The following is a 24,694-nucleotide window of genomic DNA, read 5'->3' on the forward strand; positions in this document are numbered from 1 at the left end:
GCACTGAAAGCCACTCTGAACAACAGCACTAAGGTTAAGGTTTGATAAATCTTCAGGTTTTTTTAATGCAGTTCAAGTGTTAGCATTGTAGCTAGCAGATGGAGGTATAAAAGAATATTGCAGGCTTGCTCCAGTGGTGGGATTTTGATTTCCTGTAATGACTGTACTTCCAGAACGCTTCCACCCCACATGTGGTCTGTTTTCAAATCCTCTACAAAAACTTGAAGTGATGCAGCTTTCATTGAAGAGACCTAAACCCGCTACCTTTACTTAATTTCCAGATGCAGTGGATATCTTTGCGCACAGTGTGATGGAGCCATCTTTTGTCTAGATGGTAACAGAGTTTATTTTCAGCTGTAGCCCGTATACCTTTATTTGCAGATAAATTGTTGACCTGCCATGATTCTTTTTACCGGAAAATTTACACTCACAGCTGTTGTATAAGCAGCCTGACAGAAGGAATTTATTTGCTTGATTCCTGATTAAAATGTGAGCACAAGGTACTCAGATGGGTTTCTGGGGAATGTATGGGCAGGTTGGCTTTAAGAGGCCATGGCACAAATCCACAGAGCACATCCATACAAGAGGGATCTGCCTATGAAGAAAGCCTTAAGTGGGAGGTGGACATCTGAGCATGGTGGATATGCATGGGCCCAGTGGCATGTTGTCCCTGCTGTTGTGACAGCTGCATGCTGGCAGCAGGAGCTGGGAGCACTGCCAGAGGGGTCTGATGGCAGATGCACTGGTGAGGGGGAGCTGTGGTCGCCAAGTCATGTGCATGTGGGAGGGCATGAAGTTGTTCACAAACAAGTACTGCATTTCTGGACTTTCTTAAATCTTCTGTGAATTGCCAGGCACAGATATATAGTGCCTTGCTTGATTGGATTGTATTGTTCAAAATTGTCCCTAAGGCATAATGACTTCATATGACATATCTTCAACACATAGAAAAACAGTTAAAATTTTAAAAATAACAGATTTTTCCAGCTTTGTCAGGAAGTGTGGCAGTAGTTTTTGGAAAGGGTATGCTTTTATTAAAATCACAAGGAGTTCAAAGAGATGCCCGGCTGTGGACACTGCTTAAATCCAACTCAGATTTTTCCCAGGCTGTTGGCTTTCTCAGCTCCAGCTTGGATCTTTCCCAGGCTGGGGACTTTTCTCAGAGACAAATAAGAGAAAGGAGAATGAGTAACACCTGGTGTTGACCGCAGAGCTGTGTGAGTGTCTTGTGATGTTTTGCAGAAAGCATGTTTTCCAAGAGGTATTGCCTTCTTGGACCAACGAGTCTTTTCTACTTTGTTTTGTACAATCTATGTTATATAAATATGATGGCTTTTCAATAAATTGCTTCTTCTTCCTGCTTTGAAGAAGTCACGTATGTGGCTGTATTATTCACCTTTCCAATGACACCTTGCATACTTCCTCTCTTAGACTATAACACTCCATAAATAACATATCATAGATCTACGCATCTGAAGAGGCTAGCAGAAGAGATGAGACTCAGTTGTTGTGGCTATGAATATGTGTCAGATTTATCATCCAGAGTCCTTCTCCAGTTTCTGCTGTATACTTTTTTGATACTGTTAAGCATTGCCATTTTACTGCAGAATTTGATAATGTCAGAGAAGGAAGTAGCAGTTGTTAAAAAGAGAGAGGTATTGCTCTTTGACATGAAGGCATACTTGAGAAAGAACACATTAATTTGGTCTTTATTTATGTTCTAGTATTACAGCTGCCTTCAACATGCACTTATATTCCCATGCCTTTTAATAAGAGACTGGTATTTAAGGTAATGAAGCATGGGGAACATTGCTCCTGTCTTACCAGTGGAATGTTTGGGCAGGCTTGTAGAGGAATGAGTGATATAGGCAGGGGCAGAGCTCAGGCACAACTCCCAGACTTTGGTCTGAACCAGTTCCCTCCACATCACCAAATGTCACATGTCAATGTCAGCAAAATGATGCAGAATCTCCAAAAGAATTAGTTGTTCTATAGCAAGAACATTTTGTAATCAGTATTATTTAAAAGTTTTGTACGTTTCAGTAGATATTTTATCAGCTGCAGGGTGGATTGTTTAGCTTTGGCAAGATTGTATTGATTAAAACTTATCTGTGACTGTGTTGACAGCTATGTCAGTGCATTAGATCAAGTGCTTTGTAAACGTTTCTCTAGAGCCATTCTGATTCCAGGTCCCTATTACCAAGCAATGCAGTTCCTCTTGTTCAGTGGCTCATATAATCCCAGAAGGTATCTGGAACATGTTTATGTTAAATCAGCTATGAAAGCAGATGTACAAAGAAGGCCTGTTACTTACAAAGAATTGGATATGCTAGTTGCATCAGTCTGATCTATCTTTTTTTGTTACTGTATTGGGTATGAAATATAAATATCCTTAATAAAGCAGTATTGGGTAAGATTGGTGTTCAACAAATAAGTATAAAAGATGTTGGGTTTTTTTCCTCCTTTTAGATCCATTTCAGTTCCTCACCAAAAATGAACCTGCCAAGGAACAGATGCCTCAACCAGCTTTAGCTCGGAAACCCACTGTGATCCGAATCCTAGCTAAGCCTGGGAAATGTAAGTTCTTCTCCCAAATGTCTGAGAAATGTGTTAGAAAACCACTTCAATTGGGACTTAACATTTAGTAATTGATTTGCTGTATTGTAGCTAATATCAGCTGCCAAAGGAATCTGATGGTACAGTTTGACAAGATGGAAGAGCCAACCTAAGGGCTGTTGTGGGAGGGAGCAGTAGATGAGCATCATGTTCCACTCTTGTGGCTGCCTCATTGGGCTCCTTCTCAAGTTTGATGTCTCTCAAACCTGATGGAGCTGATGCATGTCAAAGGTGAAACTGTATGTAAGGGGCAGATCTAAAGGCTGGAAAGGAAAACTTGGAAGAGACCCTTGCAGCAGAAGCAAACTTGTTTTTTCTGCTAAACCATATTCTTTGGCCAAACTGACTTTGGTGCTGACCTTATCTGAGGTTTAGTGCTGCTCCCAAGTTTCCTTGTCAAAAGAAAAACATTGGTGCATTAAGCTTTTCTTCAAATACAGCTTGGTTGGGATGTTTGCCATAGTTTTCATAGTTTAAATCAAAAAGTGCCATTTAAGCAAGAATGTTTAGATAGCAGTTTGAGGGACTAAAAAAAGGCATGTGAGAAGTGGGATGCAGAAACCTTGTGTTCAATTTAATGTCAGGTCTTGACTATAGTTTTCTGAGGGTTACTGTATTCCTAAAGCCTGCCACCTCTAATCCTCTACAGCTTTACAAATGACACTGATTGTGTCTCAGAGTGGAAATTTATCAGAGTGCCACAAGGTCTTTGTGTTTGCCTTTGTACGCTGGAGTACATACTTACAGAATTCTGTTTCACCTTATCTTTGATCCTCAGAGCTTGGGGAAAATGTCAAAAGATAGCTCTTACAACTCATGTTTCAAAATCATGTTTTGCCACATTTAGTAGGTGTATAGTCAACTTGTAGTAACCTCATGTCCAGGTGGTATTTCTCCTAAGAGCTTCACTCATTATTTCCAATCTCTCTCTGCCACCAACCCACTGTTAAAATATTAAATTTTCTTTTCCCATGCATATAGGAGAATTGCAGTGGAAATTATTAAAAAAGGCAAAGACTGAAAATAAAGCTGTGAGGAAAAGTTTTTCTGTTAATACCTAGTTAAAAAGAAAAGGTTTTTTCAATTAGAAGAATATGTTTATAGACTGCTGTAAAGAAACTATGACATAATTCTCTATAAAGAAAATTTTAACTGCAATTAAAAATAAAATGAAACAAAAAGCCAGCCAACTACTTGACTTTTTTTTTTTTTTAAACTTTTTTTTTTTTTCTTGACATGTATTCCCTTTTGAACATGTAGATAACTGGTCCCTTGCTGCTCTCTAGTGGTAATTGAAATTTCCACAAAGGACTGCCAGTTCTGTACTTGGCTGCAAACAGCAGGAGGTTGAGGAGGACTGCCTGCCTTATGGAAATCAATGGGTGGAAGATTAATGGGATAAGGAGGAAGAGAAGCAGATTCCAAGAAAGCAGAGTAGCCTTTTGTCACATAGAAGCTCCTGCAGAAATATAACCTCTAAAGTGTTAAAAGAGGAGAACAATACAACTGGGCTGAAGTATAAGTGGATATAGTAGGATTTACATTGTAAATAGGCCACATGATCTCAGTACAGGAGAGTCTTTTGCCATCTTGTTTATAGAGGAGATAAATTTTGTCAGGAACCTGTAAAAATGGAAAATAAAAACCCCAATAAGCAAACCCAAATAACAACATTTTAAAACTCCCCAAAAACAGCCCACCCAGCACTACCAAAAAGGTGACACAACTGCTTAAGAATTTGAAGTCCAGTGAAGTTTTGAATTAGGATTAGCATTTTTGTCGAGATGTAGTTAGAAAGGAAACATTAAAATTCCACTTCGGTTACTACATTTAGAAATCACTGAAAATAACGTCTACCTTCTAGTTGGGGGTTATTTTTTTGTAATTGTTCCTCTAGTTCCTTAAATTCTGACCATAAGAAAAAAATAAGGGAGAGAAAATTAGGCTGTCTGTGTATATAGCAAGATTTGAAGTAGTAAATAAATGTCCCATGCTTTTTATATCAGTAAGACATGATAAGAGAATATTTCTTTTGGAATTACTGCCAGGTATTGTTTTTACTTTTCATCTATTGCAGTACCTTAGAAAAGTGATGAACATCCCAATTTTTTTCCCCCATGCCTGGTAACTGCTAACACAGTAACTGTGAGCTTCTCCTTAAAGTTGAACTGATCCATTGAACTGATCCTTTTTAAACATCACAGCAGTGTTTTATGTAACAGTAATGCAACAAAGGTGTTGACAATAAACAACACTTCTTATGTACTGTTTCTTTGTTGAGAGTAATTTTCATGAACGAGCAACTGAAGGTTTTGTTTTAGATAGCATCTCTCTTTTTTTTTTTTGGTCATCAGTCTATAAATATACAGGTGTCTACACATACTTTTATGTAATTCCAGGTTCAGCTGGAAGTCAGAAGAGCTTAAGTGTTTGTAGTTCTTTCTATGAAATTAATTTTCTTGATATACAAACCGATTGTAAAATAGATTACATGGTTCCAATATGTAAAGACAAAATGTTTGGTAAATATGCTGGCAGAACCTGTCCAAGTGCTTCCCAGGTTTCAATGGCAGAGACATTGAAAGAAAATACCATATATTTAGGAGGGTTTTCTATTCTTTATTGAGCATGAGGACATAATCACTCTTCCCTAGTAAGATCTGTAGTGTTTTCTCTTCCATGTCCTAAACTTGCTTTACTTTTAGTCTTTAAGACCACTTCGAAGCTTTCATCTCTGTTTTCTGTCATCCTGAATTTTGTGGCAGGTAATAATTTATGTTTTTGCCTTCACCTTTCTGGTAATTCTTCCATCCAAGTCTCCTGATCTTTCAGGGTTCTTTGAAATAACCCTCAGCTTTTTTCCAGCCTGAAGGATATTCCAGAAGCTGACAGCTGGAAAAAAAAGTGAGCCAGTTTAGAAATGTGATGATGGCACTTCAGGGTATCCAGTAATGAATCTGACATTCCAAGGGGTAGAAACTCTCCTACATATCTCATATTATATCACCAAATATTGCAGCTGAAACCCTGAAACTCTGAAATTACTTGCTGGTGTCCTGAGAGTAAAGTAAAGATCCATTATGCAGGATGGGAAGTACTTAAATCAGCCTCATAGTTAGAATGTTCGCCTCATGTCCCTTTTCCCTTCACTGTTTAAGTGATTCTTCCCTTTGGCTGTTCTGGCTTTGAGGAAGGAAGTTGCATTCACACAAAAAATGCCTCAAACCAAGGTGGATTCCTTTACCTGTTGTTGATCCATGTAAGGAAGGTATTAATTAGACTTTAATTTGGGTTTTTTTTGTTTTTTCCAGCTTTAAATGACATCCCACATAGCCCTCCACCACTTCCTGCTGAGAAACCTATTGGGAACACATCGAATATCACAGTGGGAAAACCCAGCAGTGGTGACCTAGTGGAAAGAGGGGTAAGTTAGACTTGTTTTCCTGTATTATACCTTTGTCTGCTTTGTTTAAAAGATCTTGTTATACTCAAGCATTTGTAAAGTAAGTTGTTGGAGGGATCAGAAGATAAAAGCAACTACTCAAAAATATAAAGCTTTTTAATTTTAATTCTGTTCTCTAATTAATTTGGTAATTTAGACTGCTGTCAGTTTTGAAAAGCACTCTGATGATTTTACTAAATTTTGATCACATCTATCTTCAATTTTCTGTATTCATCATCTGGGAGCAGGATATTCTACAACTTATTGTCAAAAACATTGCAAAGTGGCTCAAAGTCCAGTGAGATTTACATGGTGAAATGCTGTCAAAGTGCTTCAGAAATGTATTTTTTACCTTCATGCACACAGTTCCTCTTGGTGTCTGTGTTAGCTTGAAGGCAGAGGAGACTTTGCTGAAGAAGAATGAAGCTTGGGGGGGTTTTTTTGAGCTCTTTCCTTCTGGTTGTTTCTGCTGAGTAAAACCACCTATTTTGGGAAGTAAGGTTCTGCTCCTTGCTCCAGAACACATACATAGTAATGGTAGTTGTTGTAGCTAAATGACGTTTGACACAAATTTTCTAAAGAGAATTAAAATAAACTAGAAAATTACAGTAACATTTCCAAATATTGAGTTTTCTGATGGCAAGAATGGCAGAGAATCCTGTGAAAGCCACAGGCAGTAAAAAAGGTAAAATCAAATTAAAAGCCCTTAGTAGATGGACACTGCCAACAAATTTCTTTGTAGCTACCTCTGCTATTCAGATAAAGGGTAATAAAACATCATAATTGAAAAGGATGATCAGAGAGGTCTCACCTTTTCTGGATAATGCTGAAAAAATAATTTACGCATCAAGTCATTAAGTGACATTTTATGCAGTGGAACACCAAAACTTTTACAATGTCATCCAGATTATTGTTATAAGCTTCAGAGAGTGTATTTTAAAGAAATATTATATTGAATCCACTGGAACATTGAAATCCTGTCTTTGGAAAGGTAAGAACCATGTTTCTAAAACTAGTATTGTTTGTCAGTGGAAGTGATTAAACAGCAACAGCAAAAATTGTTGACCATAAGCAGCAGTTGGCACAGATTTCTTCCTTTTCACACAGAAGAGGAAAATTTTTGATATGAAGATACCATCCTCATCTGAAAGTGGCAGGTTGTTTTCTAGTAGGGTCATTTAATCAGAAAATCAATCTGGGGACTCAGTCAAGGGTCAGATTTTGTCACAAAATATATCTGGGCATTTTCTAGGTGGTCAAAATCACAGAAATTGTTTCTGATCTGTGTTTATGTTTATTTCAAGCACATTCAAGCACCTAATTAAGTAAACAAGACTGTTCAGACATATTTAGAAGTACTGTTTCAGAAAGGGCTCTTTTGAACTCAGATTCAGTACACTGATTTATGATGATGTTCCAGAAGCTGCTGAGCTTGTTCTGCAGAGCTGGCAGAACTTTCTGTCACTGGGATGGAAACGAACAGCAGAAGGAATAAGGATGGTCACTTGTTAATCCATCACTGTTGTCCAAGCCCTTCAGACATGGCACATGTCCTCCTCTCTGACTGCTGTGTGGTGGTAATCTCTGGCTGGGCTAGTACCGGCAGCTGGGAGGAGTGATGCCAAAGCAAAATTCACTGGGATTTGTCTGTTAGATCTCTAGTAAACATATTTAGATGCCTTTTTTAATGGGAGCTAATGTTATTTACAAGAGATGCTGTCCTGTGTGAGTCACATTAATGTCATGCTTTCTGCTTTAACTCTGTTCAAAGTGTCAAAGTTAAATCAAAGTGATAATGCAAATTCCTGGAGACACTGTAATTGTACGTTTGTATGACTCTCCTGAAATTTGCTCTTAAGTCCTTACTGCCATGTAGTAGGAAAGGAGGGGCTGAGTCATACTTAATGCACAATTTCAGCTGTGTTTCAGGTAGTAAATCAGGTTATGTACCCTCCATATTTTTCTTCATGTTCGACAACACTTTAAAATTGCAGAATCACACCATAATACTGACTACTCTACTCACAGACCTCCAGAAACTCTTGGTTTTCATGTCCATAGGATATAATTTAGTATAAGAATTACATTGTTTAAACAATATTTTTTATTTACCTTAGGCTTAAAGAAATGTCTTTTTTCTTTTGAATGGTTGTAGGAGTTGCATCACTCAGAACAGTGTGGAGTGCCTCAGCTAGAACCTCTGCTACTCCCAAGGTGAGTATGTTTTTTCAGACTCACTTTAAAGTGGTGTTCCTGAATTAATTTGCATGGTTAGTCTCAATCTAGACACTACTGACTCCAGCCATAGCTCAACAGTCTTGGCTGGCACTATGCTCACTAATAAATAGGCAGGACCAAGTTGATAACTGTTTAATACTTGTTTGTACATTACGGTATGAGCAAGATTATAGGGGAGCAACTGTTTGACTTTTTGGCTGCTGGCAGTCATTCCTTTCTGAATCTTGAACTTTTTCACCCACAGCACTTGCATGTCATGGGGTTTGGGTTGTGAAGGAATGGAGGTAGCTGATGATGCTGTGCTGAAAAGGGCGGATGCTGGCCCAGCAGCTTCCCGGAAGCATTGACTAGTTTATACAGTTCAGACCTAAAATGCAGGTGCAGGATAACTTGGGGGTTTTTTATTCTTGTGAACTAAAAAGAAAGAACATCTGCAATGGCAAAAGTTGCTGGACCAGCCTTTAAATCATGTCCATCAATGCAAAAGACACTAGTGGATGGAGATCTGGCATTGACTAGCTAGCCCACTGTGGTTATCTCTGTTTTTGCATTCTAAATCTGTGACTTTAGGCAAAGAGTATACTCTGTTGTGTTAGGACAAGAGAATCTTTCTGTTACTGAAATGAACCTATCAATAGTAGTAAGTATTGTTTAGCAGGAAAGAATGTAGACGTGCTATATGGAAACACCTCATTATTGCTTCTTAATGGCTTGTTCCTTCCCCACATTCAGTTTAGCATAACATTCCTGATTCTTATAAGGGTCTCTGGAACTGCAGTAAATATTTTGGTTTTTCACTCTTCTGCTCAAATGGATTCTTAATTAATTCTTTTTTATAAGTAAACAGTAATAATTCACTGAATTACTTGTTAGGATCTTCTTGTTTAGTTGAGTTGCTTTAAAAATCTGTGGGTTGGTCTGTTTACAGATTTAAAGTTGTTTAACTTGGAATATCCCCTTTTGTCAATATTAAAAACGCCTAGTTTAAGATGAGGCAAGAAAAGGGAGGAATGGGTGATGAAGAGAAGTGGAAAATTTTTTTGACATTTTAAAATTGTTTCCATACTCAAATAGTAATAGAGAACTCTTTTCAGAAATTACTAGAGCACTAATATCTTCTCAAGTGATGGATGACACTCACAAAATGTGTTAGACTGATACTTCAAAGATCCACCAATGCACTCTCAGGGTTGATAATTTTTGCAGACCCATGAGAATTGCATGTGAGACTGCTGGTCTGCTAATAGGAGTGTGGGACCTCCAGCCAGAGAATTTGAGTATTTTCACCACTGTTTTCTTTGTGTGGTAGACATTGGTTGAATAAAAATGGTAAATTCTGCTATTGATGGCAACCTGCAAAGTGGTGTGATATATCGTGAGTTTCATCAGAGTCACTTCAGGTGAGTGACATCCCGAGGAATGAGCTAGGTTGATTCCTAAAGACAAGCTTTTACAAAAGCTCTCCAACAGCAGAACTTCATCCTGCAGCAGCTACAAAGAAAGCTCTTTCTAGAGGTGGATTGCTGGAACAAATCCTGCTTATTTAGTGGGCTCCCCAGGAAGCTGGCAGAGTGTTGGTGAGCAGATTTGGAAATATATAGTCAAAGAATCTGTCAAAGGATTTAATAATCTGGTCTCAGTCAATATCTGAAGAGTTCATGTATTCCTGGTAAGCTTTAGATACTTATACACGGTACAGCCCAGATCATCATAAATCTTGTTTCCTTACTGCACACTTTGTATCTAGAATGATGTGGGCAGGCTTATTAATATGCATATTTCTCTGATGATTTGCACAATTTTTAGGCCTGTGGATGGAAAAATTATACCTGCTCGACCTCCCCCACCTAAAAGTGTTCCTGGAAGGCCACCTCCACCAAAATTCCTTGCAGCCAAGACCTCCCAGAAGGATGTTCTTTCACGATCTAGTTCTGACATCGCTGCTGATAAAGAAAACAACAAGTTCAGGCTGGGACCTAAGAGAGCAAAAAGTGCAGTCTTTAAAAATCTAGATCCAGCATTACCTCCTCGACCTAAACCAGGTCATCCTCTCTACACTAAATACATGGTGAGAGTTGAGATATTCTGAGTACATTGTTTTTATAAAACAGTACTGGTGAAAATAGTAGAGAAAATACTAAAGTAGGTTAGTATTATGTGGCTTTCAAAGTGTATCTATCAGCATAATCTTCCCTAGAAAATGCTAGTAGATAAATAGTAAGAAGTCCTATAAGACAATACTGGAGAAAGCAATAAAAGCTTGTAAATTATAGATTTGTGTGGTACATTTTTGTGTGTGTATATATATATGTATATATGTATATATATTATACATATCTTTAATACATAGTTCTTTTTCCAGTCACCGGCTCTGAATTCTCTTTCAGTAAAATTATTCTGAATAATTGCATTTGTTTATTGGTTTACCCATACATATCAAAATGCTTAGGGAAATTGGAGAAGTATTGCAACTTTTCAAGTATTTGACCTTACTTAAGCTTGCAAAGAGTGAGGAATTATAAAATGGTTTTGGTATAGTATGTTTACTAGGGAATTTTAAATACAAATGGATCAACACCACAAATAAAAACATGAAGACCTTTCCCCAGAAACTTGAAACTGATCAGTGATAGAGCTGGTGGCTGCTTGAACCAGTGCTGTTTTCAAAAAAAGCAGCCACGCAGCCATAGCATGTACAGCATCAACATTCCATCAGCATGAAGTGGAAACCTTCTGTTGCCACCTGTTTGATCTTTAACATTTAGAGTTTTGTGTATGAGTTTTTTTTCTGCAGAAGATCAGTCATAATTCCCTGCCACAAAGTCTTACTGTCAATGAAAACTTCCTCTCACGGTGTTTTTCTAGTGCCCTTCATGACAAATATGTTTCTGCATCAGAGTGTCTTTCTGAGTATCTTGTGCTGTATGATGTGATACCAGTTAAATGTCCAAGACACTTTCAAAGGGGGTGACACCTGAGTTTCTCAGAGTGCAGTTCATATCACCAGCAATCTGTTCTGAAGACCTTCCAAAGGAACCTGTCCTTTTCCACTGGAGTCCTAATTACCTGTAGTAGGTGGTTTGAATACTTACATTATCTGACTATTATCACTTGCAGTGAAAATTTGAGGTACTTAGAAGTGAGAAACACTTTCCCATTTGCCTGTTTCTCTTCAAGCTACCTGTGCCTCATGGAGTTGCCGAGGATGACTGTCTTCCCAGCAACACTGGAGAACTGTTCTGTAAGGTGAGGTGCTTTTTTCTGCTGGCTTAAATATTCAATGAATAAGACTCCTATTGCAGTGAAATATCAAATGTTTTAGTCTTCAGAGGTCACAATGAGAAATGTAGTAGTGATTTATAAAAGCCTGTGTTTCTGTAATCAGAACAAAACAGCTGCCAAATAAAAACCTGATAATGGTGATTCGCCTCCAAGCACAGGGGCATTCAGCTTATGGAACAGAACAAGAGTAATAACTTGGAGTGCCAGAAGGGAGAGGAAACTGGTAAAGTTCCTCTGTCTTCCTTGGCTGAGTATCTGAGAATTCAGCAAAAGATAAACGAGTACTTTATGAAGTGCTGTACATGATACGCTAGTGAATTGGTTTTGACATACGGACTGGAAAGTATTTTCTTCTCTCTGCTTCTAGAGTTCCTGACTTGGTTTTAGGGCATTACCCTATTAATATTCAATAGCTAGTGGAAATCACAGCAATGAGCAGCCTTTTGAACTATTATCAGAATCCTACATAGCTGAAATAGATTTCTATATGCAGTATGTTGTTGTCTGTTGTAACTCATAGTACTCTGACCTTATCTTTACCTATGTTGGGCTTTATTGGTGGTTTTTTTTTTTGTATGCAGTGAATTATTTTGAATGTAATTCACACACCATCATTGTCATCATTGTACACCTAAAAATTCCTAGTGGTTGGGACAGATAAAGTGGCTCAGCATTTTGAATATAATTTCCCTTTTATGAAGCTGCCACAACAAAACTGTCAGCTCCCCTCCGTGTTACCTTCATGTAAGCAAAGGCATAGCGACTTCCTTGCTCCTCTTGGAATGTTGGCATATGTGCTGTCCCTGCTGAGTGTGCTGGGGAAGAGTTGGGTTGCGTGTTCGCTTGAGCAAGAAGAGTGACTGGTGGCAGACAGTACCAAGCACCAGTGCAGAATTTGTCCACAGCCCTTGCAGTGAGTGTTGTTATCAGTGCTACAAGATTTCTGGCCCACAGAGATAGCTGAGATTTTTCTGTAGTTGGAAAAGCTGCATGCTTTCCGTTCCTTTCACTGGCTCAAAAGTAGATTTTGGTGAAATGTATTCTTGTTTACACTGACAAAAGGCATACCAAATTCAGACCCATAGTTGTATGACCAGTAACATTTCCTTTTAGCAATGTCAGAACAACTCCATGGCCAAAGTCAGAAAATTAATTAAGGAGTACATAACAGAGAATCTGTTAGATCTCCCATGATTTATAAACTACTTGGATTTATTTGTTGTTGTCAGGATTCAAACCACCTTCCAAAAGTTTCTGACACAAGTGCACCTCATGCTGTAGTCCTGCATGATTTTCCTGCAGGTAAGTAAATCTGAATATTCCGAAAGCATGTTTTACTCCAAGACTTTCAAATGGAAATTTTCTTAGAAATTAGAGATTAAAAATTGTGTGGAAGCTCAGTCTGCAAAGTCTGCACATAGAGTTGTTCAAATCAGTGGATTTAGCTGTAGATGGGTCAGTCTTTCAGTTAAAGCGGATTGATTTATCAAGTAAAATTAAGACTTTTTAAAAACTGATTGTGATTTTGTCTGTGGTATTTGTATTAAGAAGGTTTTACAGAGAGAAAGTCAGTGAGTGTGACAAGTACTGTTAACTGAAATGACGTTGTCTTACAGAGCATGCTGATGACTTGGACCTTCATTCTGGAGACACTGTTTGTCTTCTGGAGAAAATAGATACCGAATGGTATAGAGGAAAATGTGGGAATCGCACAGGGATATTTCCTGCCAACTTTGTTAAAGTGGTTGTATGTAGGCTTTGTATACATTGCTGCATAAGATCCTGTTGCATTTGTTTTGTGGTTCTATTTTACTAAGGTTCCTATGAGTTTAACTCCATTATATGTTTAGATAATCTCATACCCCACTGTCAGCATAGAAGACGCATCAACTTGCTTGTGTGATATTAGAAAGATGCTGGAATTGGCACAACCAGCTTGTGTTACGGGGAATAATTAGCTGTGGATTTAAAGCCAAGTGAGAAAATCATTGCCCTTACCAGATTCTCTTCGGAAACGTGGCTTGTTTCTTGGGGTCCTCAAAGCAGATTATTTTTTTCACAGCTGCATGTCAAAAAACACACTTGGTGAAAGATGGTTGATTTTTGTGCCTCCCCCCAGCTCCCTGTCTTCTGTCATTTTCTCATCCCTTGAACTTTGCTGGAATCACTGCTTTTTTAGCCATGTAGTGAACTGTGTCAGAGTAGCAATTAGGCCCAAAAAAAAATGGGGGTTTTTCCCTAGAACATTATTTTTTCCAACAGGATCAATTTGCCTCAGTGGTTTTCTAAGTGGCTGCACAATTAGTTGTGCTGGCACAGTGCAAGGATATTGTGTTGTTGGAAATGAGCAGCTTAAAGCAATCCTCTTCCTGAATGTGACACTTGACAGTGAGTGGAAGGCAAAAGGCGTGTGCTCTTTTGGAACCCAGTGATTATTAATTTTAAAGGGATACAATATGGTTCCCTGTAATCAAATGCTAGGTCAAACCTATTGCAAGCCTGATTCTGAGACTGAAGGCCATTTTGTGAACAGTGGAAAGGGCATTGGGCTGTCCACACCAGCTATATGTACATGGAGGAATGTCAGAGTGACACCAGGATGCTGGGAAGGTGCATGGCTTGGCACTAAAGACAGGAAGTGTCTGTGGCGACACTTCCTGGGCCAGCACACCTGGCAGAGTGAGCCCTGCTGCTGCATGGGCAATACTAAGGATTTGGTAGACATCAGAGGGGGTAGGGTGTCTGTTTAGTTTGTAACGGTGGTATTGGAGAAAAATTTTAAGATCTGAGAAGTGATGAAGAATAAAAACTGAACTCCTAGTTAGTAGTACTGGAACTATGCTTGATTCACTTTCACAAGAAAGATTTGTTAGCTAAATTGATTGGCTGCCTCTACACAGACCAAGAGTTTCATTTAAAAGCTCTTCTGTCTATTGATAGCTATGGAAAAGAGGTTTTACGTTAAAGCAGTGGAGTGAGTATTTGGGGTCAAATTCAACATTGATACAGATGGATACAACTTCATAAAACCTTGGGAAGATGCATTCCTATTTTACTTGTAAAAGGTGATTACTCTTTGAGAGCAAAAATTGTTTTAGAATTTGGGGTTTTTTTAAAAAGAAAAAAGAGTGCAGTACATGAGGCTAAGTATAATTCAGTAAATTCTGTTAATTCATATCAGATTTCATCTTGATACAAGGTGATAAAATACACTACAATCTGTTTTACAGTATTGAGCTGAGTAGTAGCTTAAGTCTGGACAACTGACAATAATAGATAGTTATGACTTCTCATAGAACCTTCAGAGCACCACATATACCAGCTCCTTCAGCAAGAGTAATGCAAAGATTATTTGTCCTAAAAGGCATTGTGATTTCCCCCAGTGCTTCACACAATGAAATGAAACATTCCTGTTGATTTTATGGGAACTGGCTTATACAATAGTGAACTGTAACCCAAAGCTCTTCATCAGGGCCTCTTAGCTTGTAGTCCTGTACATCTCAGATCATCATTCATGTCACACCAAAAATACAATTGAAGTCCTCCTGTGATAAAGGATTTGAATGTTGTCTGTTTGATATATCTGTATATTGATTTTTTAAGTTTTATTTCTCCGATTCTAGTGAGATTTGTGAGATGTGTTTTTGTTAGGAGAGCAGTTGGCTACCAAAGCACAGAAGGGAAAAGTGTAAACAGTAGTTCTGTCTGTTGTGATACACTGTGCTAGTAAATAATTGAGAGCAATTACCAGTTTAGAATTGGGATCTAAGTTTAACATGTAGTAGCATCTAGTCACATATTCTATCAGTCATGTCACAAGTAGAAACAATAAACCAGCTTCATAAAACAAAACATTAAATATTGTTCCTTGTTTGCATAAGATCAAAAAATTAGAAAACGTGCATAAATTTACATTAATGTGGTCATATATAAGAACATGCCTATTACAGAGTGTCACATGTCTGAGAAACGGATTATTTTAACCAGTTTCAAGTTTATTGTTAGTTCAAGTTTATGGTTAGTTGCCATGAGCTTGTAATGGAAGATATAATTTATTGTATTGTCTTATTAGATTGATGTTCCAGAAGAAGCCAACAAGAAAAAAATACCCTCTTCATCACCATGTATCAAGTGAGTCAGATGAATTTTATTTGTTTTCTCATGTTGATTTACAACTGTCCTAGTTTGAAAGGACAGGTGTCTGCCAGTAAAGGCAGAAGTTTCCCTTTGAAATAGTCTTTAGTTCCACTCCCCCCAAGTATTATAATTGTTTGAATCAAGGACTCTGAGGCAGAGATAAGTAGGAATAACAGCTCTTTTACTAATATATCTAACCGTACAAGCAGAAAACAACAGCAGTTGTTAAAATTGCTAACAGAACAGAATAGATAACTCGGTTTCAGTCCCTTCTTTAGATGCAAGCACGCTGTCTCTGTGCTTGGTCCCAGTCCTGCAGCTGGAACAAAACCCGGAGCTGCAGAGGGGCAGGCGGGAGTGGAGGTGTGAGGGGGCGGCAGCAGCCATGCCGGTTTCGGGTGGGAATGGGCTGGAGCAGCGGCTCCTCGCTCACTGTTTTTGTCCGGGTGATCAGCTGGAGGCAGGAGGCTGGAACGGGGCACACGCAGGGCAGGTGATGACAGAGGGTCTGGCTCTTCTGTGTTCCCCAGCGGGGGCTGCATATGGGGCATCCTCCTCTGAGCTCGCTGGAAACACGAGTCCCCTCCGGAAGCACGAGAGGCCCCTCTGGGAGCCGCTGCCACCGACCCCTTTTGTCTAGAGTCATCAGAGATCCTGGGTGTAACCCAGCCAGCTCCATTGGCATGATAATGGGAAAAATTCTTTAAGTTGACACAGCAATAGAAAAACACTCAACCCCCAACAACAAGGAATGAAAAAGAAATATAAACTTTTGAACCAGTGGCTCTCTGCACTGAGGTTAATAGGGTTAACAATTTATTCATCAAAATATATTGTAAAAATTAAATTATATGTTTTAAAAACCTGAATGTTTATGATGTTTTGTTAAGGCTCGTATTTAGGTAAAAAAAAACCCTAAAACTGTACTGACATGAAAACTGGTTCCAGAAACCGTGAACCAATCTAATAATTTCCACAGCAGTGTACACTCCTCTCTTTGCTTCTGGCCTTGCTGCTTTCTTTCAATGTCCTCACAAGAGGGAATATGGTAGGGCTTCTACTTGTGTGCAAGACCAAGATACAACAGGACAGAATATAGGTGTACTTTAAGCAGAAAGTCTGTCTGTCCTTAAGGTGTGAAGCTGTATGAATAAATCTAAAGTTCCCACCAAACAATCATATTAATTGCCAGCACTTTAATTTCTTATTTTCAAACAACTTGTACTAATATTTGTGGGCAAGAAATGATTTTTCATGCTCTGTATTTCTCGGTGATATTTATTGGCTTTCATAATCATTCATTTCAGGAGTTAAAGCAAATTCCGGCAGAGGCGGGAGCAAATACTGTCCATGGGATCATTCAGTTGTTCTTTAGATGAAGTGTGGTTTGTCAGGAACAAAACTTTATTTTAAAAAGCTGCTTCTGCAGCTAAGAAAGAAACAGAAAGTTCTAGCTCTGTCCTGGAAGATACATCCTTGCAAAGATACCAAGTGGGGGACAGGGGTGGGAATCAAGCTTCTTACTTTGTTTGTGTGCTATGAATATATAGAAAGAATTCAAGCCTATTACTCCTTTTTTCCAGCATGGCATTTCTGATAAACCAAAGAATTTTTTTTTAGATAAATTTCCTAAATTTAATTTGTTAGTTTCTTAAATAATAACATTTATTTAAGCTGGGGTGAAAATATTTAGGTTTTTTCAGTACTGTACCAAAGCATATTAAATTTCTCCGATAAATTGATATTTCTTTCTTTGACAGGTAAACTTTTTCCCCTATAAGATTATAGGGATGGATTGTACAGAATAAAATACTTAAAAGTAGATAAAAACTAGCTTCTTCCTATGAAACCTCCATGTATTTGGGACAAATATACAACACTCACCCTCCACCAGTTTGATTGCATCTAAATTGGATGCTAGCTCAAAAAACAATCAAACTCTTAACAAAAGTGTATCAGGACACTTGCTTGCATATAGGCAAACATACAAAATTGGACAGGTGACCCAGAAACAAGGGGGTTTATTGTTGCTTGGAAGCAAAATAAGGTCTTTTGCAAAATACTGTAACAGCCAGCAATTGGGGTGCAGAAATTGCATCTGGCTCCTCCAGACTCTGTACTCAACCTCCTCAGAAGGCAGAGATGAGAACCAGGACTGGCCCCCAATTTTCCACCTGTTCTATCTTCAGTGCATTTTTAAAATAATTTCAATTAAAATATCAATCCATATATTGCACACAATGCTGTCTTACAATTAAGTAGTAATAATAAAGCAAAGTAATTTTCTCTTTTGTTTGTGCAGAGGTCCAAGATGTGTAGCACAATTTGAATACACTGGCAATCAGAAAGATGAGCTCAGTTTTTCAGAAGGTGAAACTATTATCCTGAAAGAATATGTAAATGAAGACTGGGCCAAAGGAGAGCTCAGAGGCACGTCTGGAAATTTCCCCTTGAACTTTGTGGAAGTAATTGAAGATCTGCCTGGAACAGGTATGAATATACTTGCAAAAATATTTTAGAGCATGGTTTTGTACTTAATGCAAATAGGCAGCATATAGGAAAAAATTCCAAAAGGACAATGATTGAAGAAAGGAGGTGAAAAGCGGGGGAAGACCAATAAAAAAAAAAAAAAAAAAAACTCAAAATTAACAGTAGGATTCTTAAGAAGCTATTCTTAATAATTACTTCAAATACCTAAAATCTGTCATTAGTAATATTCTGAATAGATATTGCTAATTTCTTAAGTTGTGCTTTACTTATGTAGGTACACAAACAGCACTGAAGAATGAAGTGGAGTTTTCATCTTCCCTTTCTCAGGTAGTAAAATATAGGCAAAGGCCAGAATTATGTATAGATTTACAGAGACTATTATAATGTGAGAGTAGCTGCAGAGCCTGACGTCACTCCCACAGAACACAATGCTGCATTGTTATAGCCTCAATTCTGACACTTGGCCTAAGCTGATTGAATTCAGAGCTTCTGACAAATTAATATTGGTAAATTTTTATCCTTTGTGCTGAAGGAAATTCCTGTTAGCTCTATTTTAAATATTGCTGCAGTGATCTAATTTTGAATTTATTAATTCTTTCCCCTGCCACTAGAGATAAAAAGGAGTGTGGTTGAGCCTAGATGGAAAATCTGTGGTGGTATTTGCTGAAATGCCATTCTAGTCTACATCTGCAGCAGCACTATTGTATTGGGTGGGTGTCATGACACCCATGTTCTGTACAGCTGCTTTCAGCAGCATCCATCAGTTTTTGGGCTCCATTCACACTTCCAAAATTAATGCATCTCTTCTGTTAACTTGAATAGAACAACAGCCGTTCAGTAGAGTGGTGTGAAGCGCTTCATGATTTTACAGCAGAAACCAAAGATGATTTATCCTTCAAAAAGGGAGACTACATCCAAATACTGGAACAAGTGGATTTGGAGTGGTATAGAGGAAGACTGAATGGAAAGGAAGGGATTTTCCCAGCAGTTTTTGTTCAGATCTGCTCAGGTACAGTGCTCCTACTAGATGGCAATTCATTAATCTTTGGGTTGTGCCAGTCATGACAACTGTGAGAGAACACAATGGCATCAGCTGCATCACAAAATCACACACCACCACAGTCTTTAGTATTCTAAAGCTAAACTTAAGTTTTGAACCGACCTCTCTAATAATGGCAATATAATGTTCTAGTCAGTAAGTAATGTACTAGGTGACACAGACTCTGGAATGTTTTCCAGGGTGATTTGGGCACAGGCAAAATAGGGCCATTGAGCCACCTTTAAGGAAGATTGATGCTGTTTCATCTTAGAGCAAGAAGGAAAGTCAGCATTTATTATGTATCACCATTGGGAAGATCAAGTTAAGTGAGTTTTAAATTTAGTCTGCTTAGAAGCAGAACTCTGAGACTGTTTAATACTATAAAATCAACTGGTGGCAGTAGAGTTTTTTATTCCTGTAGTACAGTGAATTTGTTACAGCAGTAGCAATAACATTTGGACAACCTGTAACACAATAGTGGGGAAAAAACATGAGAATGGCAGGAAACTTCTCCAGAAGCAGAGACTTATTTCACTCCAGTGCAAGTAACTTCTCTTTTCCATGTCCTGTAGCCAGGGTAGAACTGGCACAGCCTGGAGGACGAAAGAAGGGAAAAGCCAAAGCCCTTTATGCTTTTCATGGAGAAAATGAAGATGAGCTTTCATTCAAAGTAAGTACCTCTCTTATTTCCAAGACCAATTCCTAAGAGGTCTCATGCTTCTAAGAAGTGCTAAAAAATGAGGTTCATCCACTGTGAAAATAAGCTTTACATAAGAAAGATGAAGCACATAGATATTAATATGCAAAAATATTAACACATTTGATAAGTGGTCTCTCTAATAAACATTTTTTTTTCCCTTATCACTCCTGTTTCCTATCAGCAAAAATATTCATTAAAGACACTGAAAAGAGGTCAGGAGTTGCAGAATTTCCAACTTCTCTGATCTAGTTAACATGACAAGATAAACCTTCTTTTGCAGTACATTCAGTTCCTGATTGGTTGATATGGTCAAGGGAGCCTCTCTTTGGACTAGAAAGAAAACTCTTGAGTAGGAAGTAATGGTGAGAGTGACAATACTGCAGCAGCCAAGCCTCTAAGGGAAACCTAGTACAGCAAAATCTTGAACTGGCAACACAATAGAGTTGCCATGGGAACAAGGGGAAAAATTAAATACATGCTGGATGCTCAGATCATACTAAGCATGAACAAGAAACAGAGTGCTCTTGATATTCAAAGTCATGACTTACGTAACCATGTTCTCAAAAGCAAATTTCTAAGAAACAATAGACTTTCACAGGAACTGAAACACACGGTATTTTCTCTTCTAAAACTAGCAAAATAGTTTCAGCATTAGCAGCTTGCAATGCTGAAAGGATAGATGATTCTTTAAAGCAGAGAAGGGGAATAGAAGGGTGTAGGATGGGACACAGTGAGAACAAGAACCAGGATCAAACATAGGAGCTGCAATTTAAATGGCCATACTGCACTCTTAGATTGCTTTTCCTTTGTTTGGGAAAGTTTCCAAGTGGTAGAAAATACTGGGACTAAATTAAAAAAAAAAAAAATTCAGTGTTTTAAAAATACAAACCCTAGAAACACACACAAATAAAAAGTAAGGCAGGGGGGCAATGAGCCAGCTCTTAACATACCTGGAGAGCCAAACCAATTTGAGAAGTTATCCAGCAGTGTTCTTCTGTCCCTCCAGAAGTGGTGATTTTTCAGCATAGACAAGTATTTAGCCTAAGAGAAGCTTCAGCTGGTTTTGGTAAAGTCTCCAAGAGATGTAACCAATAGAAGAGACTGGCCAGATCTTATTCCTCTTCTCTTTGACACTAATTGCTTCTAAATAGGATCAGCTCTGCATGCATTAACATGGCTCAGGAATATTACATAGTAAGCTGTACTGACTCACGTTACTTCTCTTACAGGCAGGTGACATGATAACAGAGCTGGAATCTGTAGACAAGGACTGGATGAGTGGAGAGATACTAGGAAAGTCTGGGATATTTCCAAAAAACTTTGTTCAGATCTTAAAAACATCATGAAGTGTTGCCTTTGTACTACTCCCTTCGTGCGGGAATGTTTTCTACCCTAAAGGCACAGCAAAGAAATCAACGAGTGTTGAATATCTGTGTTTTGCACTACTTTTTCTAGACATTCATAGTAATATCTTGAAGTCAGATAAAAAAAATTGAGTCTTTTATGACAGTGTGTGTCATAATGTGTGTCATAGTGTAGTGATGTTTCATGAATGCTCAGAGAGCAAAACAAGCAGGCTTTTTAGCCATTTCCGACTAGAGAAATACTGTGGTGCAACACCATTTTAACTTACATAGCATTCTAGTGTGTTTACTCTCTAGTATTACATTTATCATGCACAAGGATGCATGATAGATAACATGCATAACATAAGCTGCTTTGGCCTTCTTAAGATCCAAACTTCAAAAAATGTTTATGACATAATTACAGCACTCAGTATGTAGATGAAGTTTGATATTCAGGTTTCATTACTACTTGAGTTCCACATTAGCAGTAGAATCCACTTTTGTTTTATGAGTTAGAGGATAAGAAAAATAACTTGTATTTCATAGTAGAAAGGTATCAAATCTAATACTAGTAAGAGGGGAAATGGAGTTATAAATCCTTGTGTAGTATCCTTCTGTTCTTAGCCCAAGCTGCTCATACAGCAAGATCACAGTAAAATTAATAAAATTTTAATGTATTTTGCCTCTTAATGAATTGTTTAAATTGGTATGAATCATCTTAGACCTTCCTTGCTTTCCCCAGCATACTTGGCAAGTACAGGTTTAGCATTTTCCTACTGCCCACTGTTTTTTGAGCACCATCATACCCTTCTTTCCCAGCTGAAGTTAGCGACAGTGTTTATTGAGCTTTCTCAGATCACAGCCATGGAGCAGCTGCATTATTCCAACTATTTGCCCCTCCACTCCCCTCATGGAAGTGGAAAGCCAGTGTTCACTCAGTCTGCATTTTATTTGTCACCCCAGCACTGGAACATACTTCCACATTATTTCTATCCTTAACATGAAGTACATTATACAGCCTTGGGTTTAGTTTTCAGCAGACATGGTATTCGTTTCCAGTTTGTTGGCCACATACCAAGTACACTGAGCATCCCTGTAAATGGTCTGTTGAGGCCCTAAGAAAAACATGCCTGGCAAGACATTACTCCAAGCATCTCTAACCAAGCACTTGGTAAAAAGCAGCAGTGTAGCTTGACTGACCAAGATGGACATGATGAGGTACTTCCACATTATAGTGGAACTTCTAATAGTCAATTCCTTTTTGTAACACTTGGCTTCTGACAAAACAGTTAGATAGAATCCTGATTAGCTGCTAATTCCATCAGACTGGAATAGAAGAAATTATGCTGCAGTTGGTTCTTTCAGTGTTGCCAGTATTCCACCCCTGTATCACAAAAAGGAACCACTAGGCTGATGAGTCACTGCTCCAGAGTGCTGCAGGTCACTGGGTATCAAGATACCTTCAACAAGACTTTTATTCATGTGCTTGGAAGTTCAGGTTGCAGAAGAGCCAATAGTTGGAGGTAGATGGAGACTAGAAACCAGAATCATTGTGATGACCTTGAGATAGTTTTGTCTTAGTCACATACCTGGTGACAACTTCACTAGTATGTGCTCTGAGCACCACAGCAACAACTGCCTGCTGCTGTGAGATTTGGGTGCACCTGAACTGGGGCCTAAGTAGGCTGTGGAGTGTCACCGTGCCCTCATGTGCTCTGGTTACCATCACAACAGGCAGGAATAGGCATAGCCAGAACTGCAGGCCTCCCCCCAGCAAGGAATGGGTATCCAGTCCCAGTGGGAGACTGGAACTCACCTGAAGCAAGCCTGAGGGACCATTCACTCAGCAGTGGCACTAAGCCACAGAACTTGGTAAGACAGACACAGCTCTCCCACACTTTGTGTTCTGTTGTGTTCACACACAATCCTGTTTACACAACTGGGGGTGAAGATGACACAAAGTTTTAATGAGCTGAGGAACTGGAGTTCTGCTTCCATTAGGGATTAACACGATAAACAAAATGCTGAATTATGTGCTGTTCTGGAACATTGGAAACACAATGGGTACAGCTGTTACTCAGTTTTAGCAGCCCCAGCAAGCTTTTCTGCAATGCATGTGGAATCATGTGACATTCCACAGCCAAGGACAATCCTTCCCATTCTCCCAAGTTTTCCTGTTAGGAGATTCTAAAGGCTCTTGTTCATTTCAAAAAAACAGTAATCTCCCATAGAAATCCAAGCAATAGCTAGGTCCTTCAAAGACGTATCACACCAGTGTGGTGGTAGATGAGGCAGAAGTATATGATGTTTACTTACTGTTTGTCTGACAGTTTTCTAAGGTTTTGATACAAATCTCAAAAGCAGAACTGATTTTTTTTTTCAATTTCCTGCTTCCCATTTTTATAACTGTGTCTTGACCAGTTGTTTTTGTAACTTCACTTAATGATCAGTCATTTCTGTTCATTGACAAGACCACTCTGCTGTATGTAATCTCCTCCCTGTAGGGCAGGCCACTAGCAGCAGCAAGGCCTTTTACTCACAGCACCATGTGCCATCTAAGGACTGTTCACATCACTGCAGGCAGGTGAATGCTGAAACGAGGGAGATGCTCAGCTTTTACAGGACAGGATTTTCCTAAGACAATGCCCAACACCACCGTGAGAGCACGTACAGATGACAATTAAAATTCCCAAGTTGTACAAAAAAGGCAAGAATGAGGTGGAGTGCAAATCTTAATTGCAATGTAGTAGCAAATTACAGCTGTAACCTTGAAATCCAGATAGATCTCAATGCATTAGAATAAGTCTCACCAAAATATTTTGTTTGCACAATCCTCTGGAAGTATCTTCAGGGAAATGTCTTTGTTCTGTGCACAATGAACGGTGTCCCAAATAACCCTTTGTTAAGTCCAGTAAGATTGTTATGGTACCTCTGTAAATTAATAATGTATTTAACCAATAAAGTTTTTGTAATTAAGTGATGAGGGCATTTTAGTTGTTATACTGAGCTTTCCATTTGACAGTTTTAGGGATCTGATTCTGCTTATGTATTTAGTCCAGCTGCAAAATAATACCCCACCCCACCCAAGCAGTCTAAACCCCTCAAAGAATCTGGATGATTTTAACAGGCTATTCAAGCCTTTGGACTTGGATATGCCTCACACTCACCGCCTACAGAACATACAGCATTTTGCTACCTGCAGCAAGCAGCTGTCACCACAGGGTATCACACACACTGTGGTTCTCACTGTGACAACATTGTGAGGAAGACGGGTTGATCCTGCATGCAACTCAGGTGTGCTTTGCTGATCACTGCTTTCATACTCCATGATTTTTCAGATGGTATGGAAGAAATACAGAGGATGCATAGTATTTTCCTTCCTGCTTTTCCCCCACCTGAAATCA

General features: G+C 38.7%; 1 protein-coding gene across 7 annotated transcripts in view; it reads left to right on the forward strand.

The window, feature by feature from the left end:
• Positions 1-24,266, forward strand: part of SH3D19 (SH3 domain containing 19) — a 93,406-nt gene extending 69,140 nt beyond the window's left edge. For all 7 annotated transcript variants that reach the window (XM_079305379.1, XM_079305380.1, XM_079305374.1 and 4 more), the window contains 13 exons: positions 2,470-2,577; positions 5,928-6,040; positions 8,214-8,272; positions 10,103-10,364; positions 11,474-11,542; positions 12,808-12,880; positions 13,195-13,325; positions 15,651-15,709; positions 18,018-18,205; positions 18,480-18,532; positions 19,028-19,214; positions 19,817-19,914; positions 21,174-24,266. In XM_079305379.1, coding sequence (XP_079161505.1) covers positions 2,470-2,577; positions 5,928-6,040; positions 8,214-8,272; positions 10,103-10,364; positions 11,474-11,542; positions 12,808-12,880; positions 13,195-13,325; positions 15,651-15,709; positions 18,018-18,205; positions 18,480-18,532; positions 19,028-19,214; positions 19,817-19,914; positions 21,174-21,290 — 1,517 coding nt within the window. In that variant the 3' untranslated portion in view covers positions 21,291-24,266. The remainder of the gene's footprint in view (positions 1-2,469; positions 2,578-5,927; positions 6,041-8,213; positions 8,273-10,102; positions 10,365-11,473; positions 11,543-12,807; positions 12,881-13,194; positions 13,326-15,650; positions 15,710-18,017; positions 18,206-18,479; positions 18,533-19,027; positions 19,215-19,816; positions 19,915-21,173) is intronic.
• The last annotated feature ends 428 nt before the right edge of the window (positions 24,267-24,694 follow it).

This window comes from Erithacus rubecula (assembly GCF_903797595.1).
Source record: "Erithacus rubecula genome assembly, chromosome: 5".
Lineage (NCBI taxonomy): Eukaryota > Metazoa > Chordata > Aves > Passeriformes > Muscicapidae > Erithacus > Erithacus rubecula.